The 14,792-nt window shown below is 42.5% G+C and overlaps 4 protein-coding genes across 6 annotated transcripts; 2 read left to right on the forward strand and 2 right to left on the reverse strand.

Annotated features, from left to right (window-relative positions):
* The first annotated feature begins 1,348 nt into the window (after positions 1-1,348).
* Positions 1,349-5,066, forward strand: LOC116199040. 2 transcript variants are annotated; one of them, XM_031529330.1, is made up of 2 exons: positions 1,349-3,822; positions 4,566-5,066. In XM_031529330.1, the coding sequence occupies exon 1, from the start codon at positions 3,040-3,042 to the stop codon at positions 3,799-3,801; it is 762 nt and encodes a 253-aa protein (XP_031385190.1). In that variant the 5' UTR covers positions 1,349-3,039; the 3' UTR covers positions 3,802-3,822; positions 4,566-5,066. The 2 variants fall into 2 exon arrangements, with proteins under 2 accessions (XP_031385190.1, XP_031385189.1); XM_031529329.1 differs by having other exon boundaries at positions 1,351-3,822; positions 4,582-5,066.
* LOC116199038 lies at positions 4,192-7,411 on the reverse strand. The gene is made up of 8 exons (XM_031529326.1): positions 6,363-7,411; positions 6,119-6,193; positions 5,972-6,043; positions 5,753-5,833; positions 5,532-5,629; positions 5,109-5,234; positions 4,822-4,870; positions 4,192-4,696 (listed from the first exon to the last, which is right to left on the reverse strand). The coding sequence occupies exons 1-8, from the start codon at positions 7,239-7,241 to the stop codon at positions 4,511-4,513; spliced, it is 1,566 nt and encodes a 521-aa protein (XP_031385186.1). The 5' UTR covers positions 7,242-7,411; the 3' UTR covers positions 4,192-4,510.
* Positions 7,412-7,502: 91 nt separating this feature from the next.
* LOC116199039 (dehydrogenase/reductase SDR family member 12) lies at positions 7,503-10,535 on the forward strand. The gene is made up of 10 exons (XM_031529327.1): positions 7,503-7,792; positions 7,893-7,954; positions 8,236-8,355; positions 8,505-8,604; positions 8,709-8,789; positions 8,872-8,921; positions 9,039-9,189; positions 9,272-9,328; positions 9,907-10,028; positions 10,115-10,535. The coding sequence occupies exons 1-10, from the start codon at positions 7,778-7,780 to the stop codon at positions 10,323-10,325; spliced, it is 969 nt and encodes a 322-aa protein (XP_031385187.1). The 5' UTR covers positions 7,503-7,777; the 3' UTR covers positions 10,326-10,535.
* A 1,347-nt stretch (positions 10,536-11,882) lies between these two features.
* Positions 11,883-14,593, reverse strand: LOC116202092 (probable choline kinase 1). 2 transcript variants are annotated; one of them, XM_031533614.1, is made up of 9 exons: positions 14,479-14,593; positions 14,096-14,284; positions 13,761-13,994; positions 13,538-13,659; positions 13,208-13,403; positions 12,956-13,073; positions 12,787-12,834; positions 12,391-12,491; positions 11,883-12,294 (listed from the first exon to the last, which is right to left on the reverse strand). In XM_031533614.1, the coding sequence occupies exons 2-9, from the start codon at positions 14,210-14,212 to the stop codon at positions 12,172-12,174; spliced, it is 1,059 nt and encodes a 352-aa protein (XP_031389474.1). In that variant the 5' UTR covers positions 14,213-14,284; positions 14,479-14,593; the 3' UTR covers positions 11,883-12,171. The 2 variants fall into 2 exon arrangements, with proteins under 2 accessions (XP_031389474.1, XP_031389475.1); XM_031533615.1 differs by having other exon boundaries at positions 14,096-14,228; positions 14,479-14,583.
* Between the last annotated feature and the right edge of the window lie 199 nt (positions 14,594-14,792).

Consider the following 14,792-nt stretch of genomic DNA (forward strand, 5'->3'; position numbering starts at 1 on the left):
AACAATTATTATATTAGATTGGAGCCGATTTAAGTTGTCTAAGGGTTAAAAGCAAAATTCTACGTATCAAATTCAGTCTGATCAGTTACAACATGACCTTCAAATGGATTCAAAATAACGCATCAGTAACTAACTATATAATAATGTATCTTATTGCCACATATTGAAAGTTGGATTAGTGAATTCCACGTGCTGTTAGTTAGTGTTAGGTTATTATATGTAGCCAAATTCTACACCGCAAATTTTGAATTTTTTTCGCACCATACAAAATTAATTTAGACCCTTAGATCCCCTCAATCTAATATAGGTACAGGCAAATCCAACTTCCCGCATGCATGGGTTTGCTTTCTTCACATGATTACTGGGTTTCTTAAATTAATTGGGAAACATATTGGAACCTGGAAGGCCTTCGAAAATGGACAGGGCTGCTATCTTGATTGAAGCCATTGGCATGGTGACTCAATTGCATGGCGACACCTAGAAGTTGAAACACTCAAATTCTGGAGAAAATCAATGAGTTAAAGTGAGCCACTTCTTAAATTGTCATTATCAACTGTTGTAGATGTGAATAACTGGTATAATTGTTTTCATAACATTGTTTCCTACCTCTGGGCTATGTAAGTATTAAATGATTTTTTACCGTGCTACAAAATTTGTATGCCTATATAGGTTGAGAAGAATGAACTACGTAATGAGAAGCAAAGGCTTAAAGCAGAGAAGTTGGAACAACAACTCAAAACTATCAACTCTCAGCCCACATTCGTATATGTGCCTCCTACCATTCTTGTTGCTTATACCACACCTCACGGACAAGCCCCAAGCAACAAGTTGGTTCCTTCCATCCGCTACCCAGGAGTCGCGATGTGGTAGTTCATTCCTCCTGCTCCATTTATCTTGCGGGGCCGAATCTTGTTCTGCTTGCGAAGTAAACTCGAATTGGTGACTTTGTAGGAAGACTTCCTTCGGGCATTGGGAAGTCTAAGAATCATTAGGCGATTATTGGAGGTTTAATTAGAGGTATGATTCCATTAATGTAGTCGGTTCGACTAGTGGTTTATGGTCGATGGCGGGGTACTTGCTCATTGGTCCAATCATGAGGGCTAATTTGCAACATCGATGAAAGTGTTTGGCAAAAAAATAAGAAAGTAAAGAATAAAAATGCTTTTTAAAAAATTACGTGCAATGAACATTTCATATTAAATGAAGGGAAATGTAATAGCTCATATTGGTTTTCTATAGTATGAAAAATCTAAAATTCCCGACTAAAGAAGTACCGTTATATGTATGATATCTTTTTCGTTTTTTTCTCTTCCCCTTCTTTTTGGCTGAATAATAATTATGTTATCCTAACTTCAATTTAAAAAAGGCCCATTCTCTTTTTTCTCTCCCTCTCTTCCCCCACCTCTCCTTTCACAGCAAACCCTTTACTTTCGCCGCCTTCACTAGCGGGTCTGGCAACACCATCATCGGGATCGGGAAGCTGGCGGCTCCTTCTATCAGCCGGCTTTCTTCGAACCCAGTGGGTCTTCTCCTTTTCCCTTTTCCTCCCTACTCTGCCTACTCTTTAGATAGGTGGGGTGCTAAGTGTCATCGTTGACTTCATCGTTAATCTTAAGGTAGTGGTCTCTTTGTGCCGCTTGTCCTCCGATCCAGTTGTGGGTCTCGATGCTCCTTTGATCGGTATAATCACGGGTCATAATGTCTTGTTGCCTGATGGCCTCTTCAGTCGACGGGCTCCTCAGCGGTGTCACGGCCGAGTGAGATGGCGTTCTTTTGCTTATCGGTGATGGCTCATCCTCTGAGGAAGACTCCAAGCAGGCTCTTCGTCATTGTCTAGGAGGAGGCTCAGCCTCGTTAGATCAGAGTCGGGGGTTGTGTTGATGCGCCGTCGAAGGTCGTAGTGGCCTTTATCCTCCTCCTCTTCATTTCCGACTACGGTGCATTGTAGTGCCCCATGATCGATTAGCGTCCCTCTCCCCGTTGAGGCTGCGCCTTTCCACCACCGATTGAGGATTCGACGCCCGTGATTTGGCCAGCCCACTCCAATCTATAATGCCGAGCCAGCCACCGTTAATCATTCATGCCCTGGTCAAACTCGTCGCAATCTGTCATTCATCGACCTCACCCATTCTATCATGCCACTCCGACCCGATCCATCCAGCCGCGGCCCGACCCGATCTACCATTCAACACCTAACTCGTCACAACTATCTTCTAGAGCATCCTCTGGAGCCTCCCTACCTATTCGAATCCCCCCACTTTTGGATGACGGCTTTTACTCTGCGAACAACCGCCATCACACTGCGATAGAATCCACACCCTCCGCGCAAAGGATTATACTTCTAGCAAAATTGATCACACCAATCGCCTGCACAATCGACCTTTTATGGTTACGCTCCTTTTTTGTTAGTTTGTACAGGTTTCAACTCCCCGACAACATTTATTGGTATGAGCCGATCAAGAAAGCTTGGTATCTTGATTTGGTGGTCTAGTTGGTATTGATTAGTTAGACTACCACTACTTTGAACAAATCAAAAAAACCTTGCTAACTTGATTTCGAGGATTGACTATTTAGGTTTTGGTTGGTTGTTTTGCTAGATTTGTGATCTGTGGAGGGTTCCTGCGTTAGGTATCAGTTCGAAACTCCTCTTGGCTCTGCTTCCCTGTGAAGTTATCTCTATATGGATTACGCTATACTCTATTTCCTGATTTTCACTAAGATCCATATAGAGTTTAATTGTAAGAGGTTGAGAACGAACTATGGCAATTGAAATGATCTCTATAATTGTGTCTATGATTACTTGATATGCTTCAGCCACTTGTATCTCACTTTGTAGAGATCTTAGGTGGATCTGTTATTTTTCCGAGCTCTATAATGTACCCTCTTTGATAATTTTTTCTTTATATCCGTTTTTATAATCAATGGACATTCATACTTTCAAGCAAAAAAAAAAAAAAAAAAAGAAGATAGTTATGGGATCCTTCCTTCATCTTCGTGAAAGGCACGGAAAGGACAAAAGACGATGGGGTTGGGCTCGAAATGTCAAATCAGCCCATAGACCCTCATTCTGAGTTCAACTTCTTTGCTTCGACATGGCCTCGGCGAATCAGCGAGCCCACTGGGTTATATATATATATATTCGCTCGACCTGACTGTTCATCGGAGACGAGCTCAGTCAGTTACGGCTCGGTTTTGGTCCTTCCAGATTGCTTGAGCTGTAAGGTCTCCCTGAAAGATTGGAAGATCAGAATCATGCCACGGGGATTGCAGATTGCAGTCTGCAAATCGCTTCTGAAGCGCCCCTTCAAAGTCAAATCTTCGTGTACGCTAAGCCCGCTCAGTGCGTTTACGGCCGACGCCGGGCCGGACTGCTCAGTGGTCGCGCTGTCCAGACCTACGATAGTCCCGATTGGGACCTCCGTCCCTCACTTACTCAGACACCCTTTTGGCTCAAATCTCGAAGGATTGCTGACCGGACTGTCAGGAAGCGGGAACCGGAGGGGGCTCAGCAGTGAGTCGGGAAATGAGCTGGCGACGGAGGTGGACCAGGACAAAGTGGTGGACTTGATAAACATTAAGTTTGCGGAGGCGAGGGAGGAGATTGAGATGGCTATGGAATCCAAGGAGACCGTTTATTTCGACGAGGAAGCGGAGTGTGCCAGGGCTGTCGTGAAGGAAGTCGTTGACTTGTTCGATGGTTTGTTGGCGAAGCTGCCAGAGAGTGAAAGGGCTGCTTTGCAGAGGTCAATGGGGCTCAAGATTGAGCAATTGAAGGCCGAGCTTAAGCAGCTTGATGATTGATTCCGTTTCACAGTGTACGAGGTTGGTCATTTATGGATGTCGAGAGGCCTTTGTTCCAATCTTTTGCTGTGAGTTTGAGCTTCCTAGAGTTCGGAGTATCTGAGACCGACGTAGGAGCTCACCTTTCTTCTTCACTGATCCACTATGTCTGGTTTCAAAACTTTGATTCGATCTATTTTTCTCCTATCATAATCTCTGTTACTTTGCTTAGCCAAATTTGGATCGGGACATGGAATTCAATTAGCAAACTTTTCTTTCCCCGCCCCTTTTGGGCGCTGTCGTCCTAGCTTTGCCCGCATGGTTATGTATGCTGCTGCCAAGAGAGTTCCTGCTGTTGCTGCTCATTGCCATAGCACGGGGTTCCATGGTCAAAATGCTTGCAATCACTCGTACCGAAATGAGCAGGCATTTTCTTATCAAAATTTTTGATGGATTAAAAAACAAGTCAAATATTTTGGCCGCACAGTCATTCCATTGATACAAGGAGAAAGTTTTTTAGAGTAATAATGCAAGAGCTTGTGAGGACAAACCAATTGCTGAACAAAGTAAGATATGTTCCCATCTCTGAATGGGGATGTGATGCGTACAACCGATACTCAGTTGTCCCCATCGAGTCTTGGCCCCTTTTTCTTGTTTCATGACCAGACACCTTCTTGATGCCCGAGCAACACTTTGGTGTCTGCTCGACCAGAGTGGATCAGAACATTTGCTATACTGGTGAATTTGCTCGTTCAGGTTCTCTCTCAAATTTGATCCACTCCCAGTTTGCATATATCGCAGGCTCGTTGAATGATAAATCGCTAGAAGGCAGCATTCCAGGCTTGGAAGCAGCTATAGCAGCGGGGAGCCTTTGCCTGTACTTCTTCGCCATCTGTTCCGCCTCTGAGAATACTTTCTGCATGAAAGGTTGTTGAGTAAGATCAATAAGGTTAATACAGTGCGAGACTAATGCTAAAATTTTCATATGATGTATCATGCTAATAAACATGAAGATCGTCACTGCCAAATGTATTCGTTCACCTCCTTGTTAGTTAGGAAGAGCCCTGGTTCACTCTCAAGGTCTGCGATGCTGCAAAAATCGAGTATGCATCAAAGTCAATTGGAATAGCAGGCTGATCGACATGTGAAAAGCTTCTGACCAGATAATCACGCAACCTTTTTCTATTCTTTGATGAGAACAGTACCAAGCTATCTTAGATGAAATAAGGAACATAAAATTACATAAGCATCTCCACAATTTATGTATAAAAAAAAAATGTGAAAGACATGAAAACCAAAGAGAAGAATACAAATTAGCTGCAAATTACCTGAGAGATATCTTATCTGGAAATATTGACTTCACGACCAGTACCTTAACCTTCTCATCAACAGCGAACAGATCGGTGACTGAAGTAACACGGGAGCGAGTAATATTTGAGATATGCAGCAAACCGCTGATACAAAGAGAACCCAGGGTTGATCTTCAATTTTGAACGAAATGCTTTTTCCCCTCAAATATATACAACACTATCAAGGATCAGAAGTTCCAACCTACAATATATATATACTCATTGATCAAATTATTAAGATCATTTTTCTTCTTTCTTCTCTCCATGCAGTATTCCTCTTTATTGGTGACTGCTTGTTAAAATCTTTTCCATCTAAACCTTCGTTATTCTTTAGATGCTTTTATAACTTAAATTAATTGTGGGCAAGGATCAGTTTCAATGCAATTAGAGACTCTACCTCACCTTCTATTTGTTTCACCTATTCTTATCTGAGCTCCATATGGAAAGATTTTCTTGACAGTACCATCAAGCAGTGCTCCCTCTCGGAGATTCACCATCTCCTGCGAGTAATAAATTATCAAAATGTGCACCTCTGTTTAAAACATTAGGAAAATTGCAGACATAACTCCAAGATGTCAATAACATCGGAAGAGAGTAGTGGAGAATCTCCGCGAATAACTTACCCATGCTTCCCTCTCACTCAAAATCAAGTCATTTTTAGCTTCATCTATGCGTTCAATCAGCACATGTATTCGGCGCCCCACCTAAGCCAATCGAGGCACAAATTACTGTCAGATATATTCATGGATCATCTCCTTCAGCAGAAGTAAACAGAACACTATCTTCAGCAAAGCTACAAGATATATAGTTTACAGGTAAAAGTCGGAGAATATTTCACTCACATTTTCTTTCAATTCAGTGAAGTTGTTCACCCTGTTCAGCAACTCAGCTTTGGGAAGGAAAGCTCGCAAACCCTAGCAACACAGCAAATAAGCGCTGGATACAAAGAGCAGAACCGCGTGAAACCAGAACACAGACCATAAACAAACCTCAATTCTTGTCAGAAGGCCCCCTGTGTTCCACTCTGTAATTTTGACCTCTATAGGTTCATTTACCTGTTTCATCTGCAAGCATAGCGAATCAAAACAATTTCAACTAATGGATTTGCACTCTGGCTCAGATGCAGGTTGATCTCCTAAACTGAGCATGAGGAGGTCAAGCAGGGCTCACATAGGGACCCAATTAAGCAGCGTCTAACCCACCAAAGGAACTGGAAAAGAGCAAGAAAAGAACCTGCCTCACTCGGTGCCAAGCAATCCTTCGAAAAAGCCGTCTGGTTGAAAGCAAAGGCCGGCCACTGAGAGTCCTCCCGAGAACCTCAGCGAACAAAACCGTACCTGTTTCCACGACAGGCCGACCAGGCCCCGTTTCACTGCTAAGCGCATCATCGTACTTCACAACACCCATTTTTCCACTAACCATGAAATCCTCAGTATCGTTTTTCAAGTCACATAGCAAGTACTCCATCTCCCTGTTGTACAAAGGTAGCACCTCCTTCGTCAACATAGTCCCTAATAGATCAGCCCCAACGTTGACATCAAGTTTGTTCTCATTACCAGAAACTACCACGCCGACCACGAAATCGCCCGGCTTTGGATCGTAGTACTCCACGCCAACCTTCCGAGCTTCCACTACATTGTTTTCCATTTCCCTCTTATCCTCGGAAACCAGCCCATCAGCACCTAATTCATCTTTTGCCTCTTCCAACGATTCTTTTCCCTTGAAGAACTTCAAGAAAGGTGCCAAAGCGTCTTCTTGCCCATCGGGATCTTCAGACCCTTGTTCGAAACCAGAGGCAGACCCATTAGGAGTGGCGACAGGGGACGGCTTGTTCAGCAATTCAAGCTCCTCGTTTTCTTCAATTTCGTCATATTCAAGCTGCTGAGGCAACCGGGAACTGGAGAAATCGTCAAAGACGTCTCCTTGGGAACAGAAGGCGAGATATTTACGCCTAGGCAGCTTATAATTATGAGAGAATAATATAAGGTTCCCATGGCCCTTACGAGCTTTGCGGCGGATAACACTGACTCTCGGAGTAGAGAAATCGCTGGGCGACGGGAAAGATGAACTGAGGAGAGAAACAGAATTACAGGGACGAGAGATAGATTCCATGCCTCTTAAACCCAGAAGCTCATGAGCTGCTCCGCGTGCGTCTCCTTGCTTCAGCAGGTCATTTGCATTTTGTTGCTTGAAGACGACAATGAAAGTTCAGATTTTTCTGGTGACCGCCTCGTCGGTGGATTTCCTTTCCCGGGTTTGGACTATGTTTTTTTTTTTTTTTTATCCGTTCCCCCACTCTCTCTCTCTCTCTCTCTCTCTCCCCGGCGCATTTTGGAAAACCGGGGGGAAAGCCTTTCCTTGATTTTGGGCTCTCACGTTATCAATCTGATGGCCCGAAGGCCGTAGGAGTGGCGGATGGATAAATATATGATATGGGCCTAAAGTCCAAATTGGGATTGGGTCCTCAAAGTCAAACTTCGGCGGATGATGATGAGGACAAAAACGAGTGGTGAATGAGGCCGCTATTTGGCGCCATTGGAGAGGAGTTGGCTTGGCTTTCATTGATCGATTGATGTTTCCTCCCGGTTCCATTCCAGCATTTCCAATTCCCCGTCTCTCCGGAGCTCCGTTAACGATTGAACTTTTAAATGTTCCTTCTCAAGGTCTCACCTTTCACCCCTCTCCTCTTGTTCTTCCTTCCGAGTTTCCTTTTCTGCAGTCGAAATGGATTCTTTCTTGGGTTATGATTCTTTCTTCGATCAGGCATGGAGGGCAACAGCTTTTGGGGCTTATGGCTACCTCAATTTCACGAAATCCGCCTTCCTGTGAGTCTATGCTCGAGATTGAATCCGCTTCTAATAGTTTCCACTGTGTCTCTCTCTTCATTTCTTCTTCTTATTAAACATTATAACGCTTTGCTTAATCTGGTTAGAATTTTTTTTGGTTTTACTGCAATTTCTGGTGAAGAATGCCAATTATATTCCGGACCGAACATTATCCTATAAGGTTGTTGGATGGACTGCCCACTGACGGGATTTTATATCCCTGACTTCTGCGGGAACACTGCAACTTCCAGGTCTCGGATATAACACATTTTGCCTCTCAGGGAACATTCGAAGGTGTTCAAATCAGAGGACTTGGAAATCAGTCTAGATGGTAAGAACTGCGTAGTCACGGGAGCAAATTCCGGCATTGGTTACGCTACTGCAGAGGGTCTTGCTTCACGGTACATGTGCTTCTCATATTCCCGTTCGATGGCCAGACTTGACTTTGATATTATTGTGAGCCTTCAGATGGAACATGTTATCCCGTAAGAAATGGTACAGGAGATTACATGCTTTCTGAGTAGTACGTACCATGTTCTGTTTCTTCCAGTGGTGCAACCGTGTGCATTATCTGCCGCAATAAGGAGAGAGGAGAAGCTGCCCTATCTCAGATTAAGTCAACCACAGGCAATCCAAATGTTCACTTAGAGGTACACCGTTTCTGTCTGGCCGTTAGCGAGACTTATCTGATGACTTATATATGCTGTTCCATTTCATTTCATGTTCGGTGCTACTGAGCTTGCTAATGTCCTAGGTGTGTGACCTCTCCTCGGTCAATGACATTAAGTCATTTGCTCTCAGATTCTCTGCAAGGGATGCTCCAATTCATGTTCTGGTAGGTGTTTTCCTCAAATTTGTTATTGTTCAAGTTACCGATCAGTCTGAGGCAAGTTTGGCTCTAATATATTCTGAATCAGGTCAATAATGCTGGTCTTCTTGAGAATAACCGAATCACCACATCGGAAGGGTACGTCCTAAAAAATACGATCTTAGTACCCAATGATTCTTTCATGTTCCCCTTTGAAGTTCAGATGCATTGTGATAATGCTTTTCTTTTTTTTTTTTCCTTTTTCTGAATCTTCAGCTTCGAGTTGAACTTCTCTGTAAATGTGCTAGGAACTTTTACATTAACAGAATTGATGTTGCCCCTGCTTGAGAAAGCAGCACCTGATGCTCGAGTGATTACAGTTTCCTCTGGTGGGATGTACACTTCTCCCCTGACTGAAGATCTACAGGTTATTTCTTTCCCCGTGATAATCTGAAGCATCTTGAGTTTTGTAATATTCCTACTGATTAAACAACTATTGATTGTTGCAGTATGGTGATACCAATTTTGATGGGGTACAGCAGTATGCTCGGAATAAAAGGGTTCAGGTTAGCTACAAACTTCTGGAGTTAACAACATTTAAGTCTTCTTTTCTCTTTTTGCGAGAATATTGGGATAGCAAATTAGCAATGAGAGAATGAATCTTGTAGGCAAAGGAAGTACTTCAAGTGGATCTTGAGTGATGGTTACATGACCTCCATCCTTGGTTAAAGTATTGTCACCATGCGCATGCCCTTCAAAGAGGCCTCACCTCATCTGGGTTATGGGATTGTCGGATATTTGTGATGCTATCCTTTCAGTGCTAGTTTCTGTGCAATGAAAACATCCTTTATAACTCTACTCTGCTGCTGTTTCGTGATATCAACTTGCCTTGCTTTAACCTGTATTGTTAATGAACCATCTAGGGATATAAATCGTAGTTAACCCGCAAGAAACCTGCTTGCTTGTAAGCCAGGCTTCACATTGTAAACTGGAACAAGTGCTAGAACATAAGTGGACTGGAAGAAGAGGCAACCAAGACCGAAGAGTGGAATATATGCCCCCACGTACCATGTTGCGTGACAGCTTAAACTTTAGAAGATGTTGCACCAATAAATTGATTCATGTAACAGTTATGTGCTTTCAGGTGGCATTAACAGAAAAATGGGCTGAAACTCACAAGGATAAAGGGGTTGGCTTCTACTCGATGCACCCTGGATGGGCAGAGACGCCGGGTGTCACCACAAGCATGCCTGGTTTCTCCGAACGGTAGGACACCTCTATTTTCATCATCTTTCCTATTTTCTCTGTTATGTTTTCTTTTCATCTTCTTGTGCCTTGAATGTTTTTTGCAGCCTCTCTGGAAAGCTCAGAACGAAGGAGCAAGGTGCTGACACTGTGATATGGTTGGCTTTGCAGCCTAAGGACAAGCTAGTACCCGGCGCTTTCTACTTTGATCGGGCTGTGGCCCCAAAGCACTTGGCATTTGCTGCTACCAGAGGGTCGCATGCCCTGATCGATTCTATTGTTGGAAAACTTCAGTCTATGGCGGGCCTTGTTTCGTAAGGAACTGCTGTTGCCTGCAGCGTTGTTTATGTTCTTCATCTAAAGCAGATTTTAGTTTTATAATTAAGATTATAGATCACAGGTTCTGATATTGATGAAGCATGGGGTTTTCTTTGAGCTACCTGGGTATACGAGGTTTTGTTTCTTCATGATGGGACATAACACATGCGTGCTCACGTCTATTTATCAACCCTTAATTTGGTTTTCTTAGCTTCTCAAGGAATGATTATTTGAGACATCTGTAGCCCCCAAGGCCAAACTCAAAAAACAAGATCTTCCTCATTCTTAAGGCCATGCAATTATGTACTGAAATTTTGTAAGCAATAATAAGACTAAGGTTAGCTTTGATAAGGATATCAGTCTAAGCCCACCAAATCGTGAGCAAATGTAGTCAGCCAATTGGCCGGTGAACTCTAGGCTTTAGAGGCCTTCCATTTCCTTTGAGGCGAGGCAGATATTGTAAGCCTCCACGCTAATCTCAAAGATATTTCCCCTCCATCGCTTAAATATCGCGACATGCGAGAGAACCCGTAGGCTGCTCCTCTATTGCACTTTTCTCCCATCTTCACGAGCTTCTTAATAGCAGTCTTTCGTGATATTGTTCCGAACGTAGAAGATATAGTCGTGTACCATTTGCCCACATTCATTAGTGAGTACGCAGCCACTGCCTCAAGAACTTCCAAAGGCCCTTCGCTGGTTCATGAGGCAGGTGTTTCCCTACCCAAGGTGGAGGGATCCAACTTGCCTCAATTGCAGTCGCTCCACATATTATGAGCAGTGTTGCGATGGCCGAGAAAAGATTTTTCCTTGCCACCGGTTCTTGAAGTTCTCGTTATTCGCTCTAATTGGATTACATTCGTGTATATATATATATATATATATATATCATATATGTATGTATGTATGTATAATTCCATATCATCAATGATGGAAGCTTCTTAATTATTGGTGATGAAATGAAAAGCCAGTGGATTTGAGGAGTAACTGAACCAATAACCGCAGAATCTTGCAAATCATTACACAATAGTTACATATATTATATGCGCAGTTCTTTTAATGGCCCCTTTGCCCAGTGGAATGACGTGAAAAATAATTGTAAGTTTGAAATTATGTGGTCCGTCGTTGGGCAATCTCTTATTCATCATCAGATCTGCACTTTAATATGCACTCCCTCTAATATCGAAAATACAATGGAGACGGAAATTCTAATTTAGATAATGAGCTATAGTTTTATATTTGGAACCGATTGACCCAGAATTCAGAAAATCTTATCAATATAATAGGAAAGGGGAAATAACTATAGATCTTGCAAAATCCCCACGTATGGCTATTTTCTTTTATTATGGCTTATCTCATAATAATAAATGGGAAAAGATGTCTTCTTGCAGACCAAAGATGGTAAGGAATCGGATTTTAAAGAGAATTTTATATTAATCTATTGAAATTCCGAATACAAGAGATTGATAACGAAAGAGAGAAGCAATATTATGAAAATAAAAATAAAAATAAAAAAATGAGCAAATGTTGGGGCCCCAAAAAGGAAGAGAAATGAGCAGATTAAGTAATAACCCCCAACAGAAAACATGTATATATTGTCTTCTCTTTAAATGTCTAGCCAACAAACAGGTTTAATTAGTCACAACTTCGTAGGAATATCACGCGAAAATAGGCCAAATACATCCCTTATCTATGACTTGTATATGTACAAGTGAAGCTAATTTTGCACTGCATTGCTCCTTCAACAATATTGTCATCTTCAACTATATATCTACACCGAATCACTCCGTATATATTGCCACACTTAGTAAAAGCAGAGTACGAATCAGTAATACATGCGAGAAGTCCATCAGGTCTCATCCTGAGAAACACTGACAGCCGGACCAGAGAGCATGGGCTTTCTCAACTGGTACTGCTGGAATCTCTGCCTCGCATACTCCATATAGTCGAACTCGATGTTGTTCACATAACCCTGCAGGGACACATAAACGAATTGTGTTAACGCGGCCACGATAATCACCCCGGGGACAGACTACTCAATCCAAGGGAGAGAGGATGAGATATGTACCGAAATTATTCCCCACAAGCCCCAGAAGAGATGGTTTGCGAGAGTGTACTTCTCTGCATCACTGACCAGCTGCTCAACTTCATCCTCGCCCGGTTCTTTGCCTGCGGATATAGAAGGAAACGTGTTAAAAGATTCGCACAAATCCAAGTACGTGGCAACAAAAGCTTAGATAACCCATAATTCCAAGGATCACCTAAGAAGGAGAGATATATTCATATTTCCGAGTCCAGACTGAATAATCCCGAATATTGCAGGGTTCACATTTCAGCAATCATAGGGCGAAGGAGGAAGAAAATCTATCTATTGAAGATAACAAAGAGCAAATAGACAGATATATATCTAGATAAACAGGACTGCCTAATCAAGCCCACATTATGCAACAGAACAAGAACTCACCTTCAGAGCTAAGATAGATTGTCACGAATCTCCGGCGTTCCTCCTCATCTGATGAAAGAAAGCGAACTCTTCGTCAGACATTGCAGCTCAAAAAGGGACCGACAATTTCCCAAAGGATACAAAGGGACAAAGTACAGAGCAGTGACAGAGTTAAATTATGTCAAATTACCTGGATACAGACTATAGTCCAGAACGTGAGGCGTCTCAGTATGATAATTTGCCGCCATCTCACAAAAGTGATTAGCTAGGTCATATGCAACGGGATTATAACTAGCATACTCATAATCCTGCAAAAATAGAAGAAAATAGTAAATGATTTGAAAGATATAAAAAAAAAAAAAAAAAAACCTCAACCAAGCCTGAGCAAAAGAGCAATGCGGACAAAATTGAGATGCTGTGACACATGAAAAACGATACTCACGATTATGGTAAGTAACTTCGTCTCCTCGTCCATCATTATATTCCCATATTGCAAGTCATTGTGGCAGAATCCAACAGGGTGAGGATCGCGTGAGAGCTCCTCCTCAAGCATACCGATTTCAGCCTCCAGAGCATCTAAATTGAACTCTTCTGCGTCTTTTCTCGAGCATAATCTCTTGGCCTCCCTGAGAAAATTTCTGGGATTCCCAGTGCATAAAATGCAAAACCAAATTCTGTCGTCAGAGCTCTCTTGGTTTTCTTGCTTCTGCAAACTTTATGGTTAGTGTAGGTAACAAGCAATGACATGATGGGGAGATAGATTTCAATTTACCTGATGCGGTCCCAAAGCAGCACCCTTCTAGGACCAGGCATAGCGAGATCATGAAACTCTCGTAGCTTAGCAGCTATCAAAGCAGAAGTGTGGGGATCACGCAAATCAGCAGCAGAGAGTGTCTGCAACGGAGATTTCTTAAGCTATAAGCAAAGCAAGTAAACGGGGAACTGTTCGATTCCCATGAAAAATTCAAATCAACACGGAGATGAAGAGCATTTACCTTTGCGTGTATGAACTCCTCGACTCTTCCCTCAGCAAACCGTCCCAGCAAGCGGGGACCCTGGCCGTGCTTAGACATGCACTCGAAAGTCCGAATCTCATCGTCGCGATTGAAGAAGAGCTCCACGCCCTCGCCGTAGACCCGAACCAATACCTTCCTGACTAGCCCCTTCTCCGTAGTCGGCCAATTTATCTGGTAAACCTCATTTGTCATAGCTCCCTTCAAGGGGATCACCTGAGAGAGAAGGAGATATATCAGGTCGGATGCTTGACTCGGTCATACTAATGCGAAATTTAGAAGACTGAGCGCGACGAATGATAATTGTGTCTGATGACCTTCAAAGTGTCCATATCATGGATCGAGTCTCCCAATTCAGAAGCGACCGACTTCAAGACCTTCTTGAGCTCATCAGGAAGACAACCTTGAACGTATCCGTTGGCCAACACAGTCATCTCTTCACAATTGAATCTGTTGGAAGGGAATGGAATTCGAGGCAACTGATTAAGCCAAATCCTCCCAATCCTCTGAAACATCGCAGGGACCAATCAGCACAAGAACGTATAAATATGGATAAATCGTAAAGAAGAACAGAACCAATTGGATGGGAAAGAAGAGAAAGGGTTCGTCAAGGAATCGAATGCCAAGAAAATCACAAAAGCTAATCCGTCATACAAAGCAAATGGAGAAGAAAAAAAAAGGAAGAGAAGGGGAGACTAACCGGAGAACCGCAGAGAGTGTCCAAGAAAGTGGCAGAGGACGGAGAAAAGAGAGAGATGCTTGCTCCACCCTCCAGCAGCGACTACCGTGCCTTAAAGTTCAAGACTTTGACATGTACATATATATATATATATATATATATATATATATATATTAAATTAAACCCAGATGTCGATTATATTATATTATAATATTTTAGAGGATGTCCACAAAAATAAAGTTATAAAAACTTAGTGTGCGTTTAGTTTTAGAGTTAAAACTAACTGTGATTTTGATTGTGAAAAAAAGATAAATGAGATGAGATTATAAATTTGA

This window comes from Punica granatum, chromosome 3, assembly GCF_007655135.1.
Source record: "Punica granatum isolate Tunisia-2019 chromosome 3, ASM765513v2, whole genome shotgun sequence".
In the NCBI taxonomy this organism is placed as follows: Eukaryota; Viridiplantae; Streptophyta; class Magnoliopsida; order Myrtales; family Lythraceae; genus Punica; species Punica granatum.

Coding starts and splice junctions, on each gene's coding strand:
- LOC116199040 (XM_031529330.1), top strand. CDS start 3,040: ATGTCAAATCAGCCCATAGACCCTCATTCTGAGTTCAACTTCTTTGCT.
- LOC116199038 (XM_031529326.1), bottom strand. CDS start 7,241: ATGGAATCTATCTCTCGTCCCTGTAATTCTGTTTCTCTCCTCAGTTCA. Junction 5,834..5,971: donor TCACTGAATTGAAAGAAAAT/GTGAGTGAAATA, acceptor CGATTGGCTTAG/GTGGGGCGCCGAATACATGT. Junction 4,697..4,821: donor TCTTCCTAACTAACAAGGAG/GTGAACGAATAC, acceptor CCTTTCATGCAG/AAAGTATTCTCAGAGGCGGA.
- LOC116199039 (XM_031529327.1), top strand. Junction 8,605..8,708: donor ATCCAAATGTTCACTTAGAG/GTACACCGTTTC, acceptor CTAATGTCCTAG/GTGTGTGACCTCTCCTCGGT. Junction 9,190..9,271: donor CCCTGACTGAAGATCTACAG/GTTATTTCTTTC, acceptor TGATTGTTGCAG/TATGGTGATACCAATTTTGA.
- LOC116202092 (XM_031533614.1), bottom strand. CDS start 14,212: ATGACTGTGTTGGCCAACGGATACGTTCAAGGTTGTCTTCCTGATGAG. Junction 13,660..13,760: donor AGGAGTTCATACACGCAAAG/GTAAATGCTCTT, acceptor TCTCCGTTGCAG/ACACTCTCTGCTGCTGATTT. Junction 12,295..12,390: donor GCTTGTGGGGAATAATTTCG/GTACATATCTCA, acceptor GTGTCCCTGCAG/GGTTATGTGAACAACATCGA.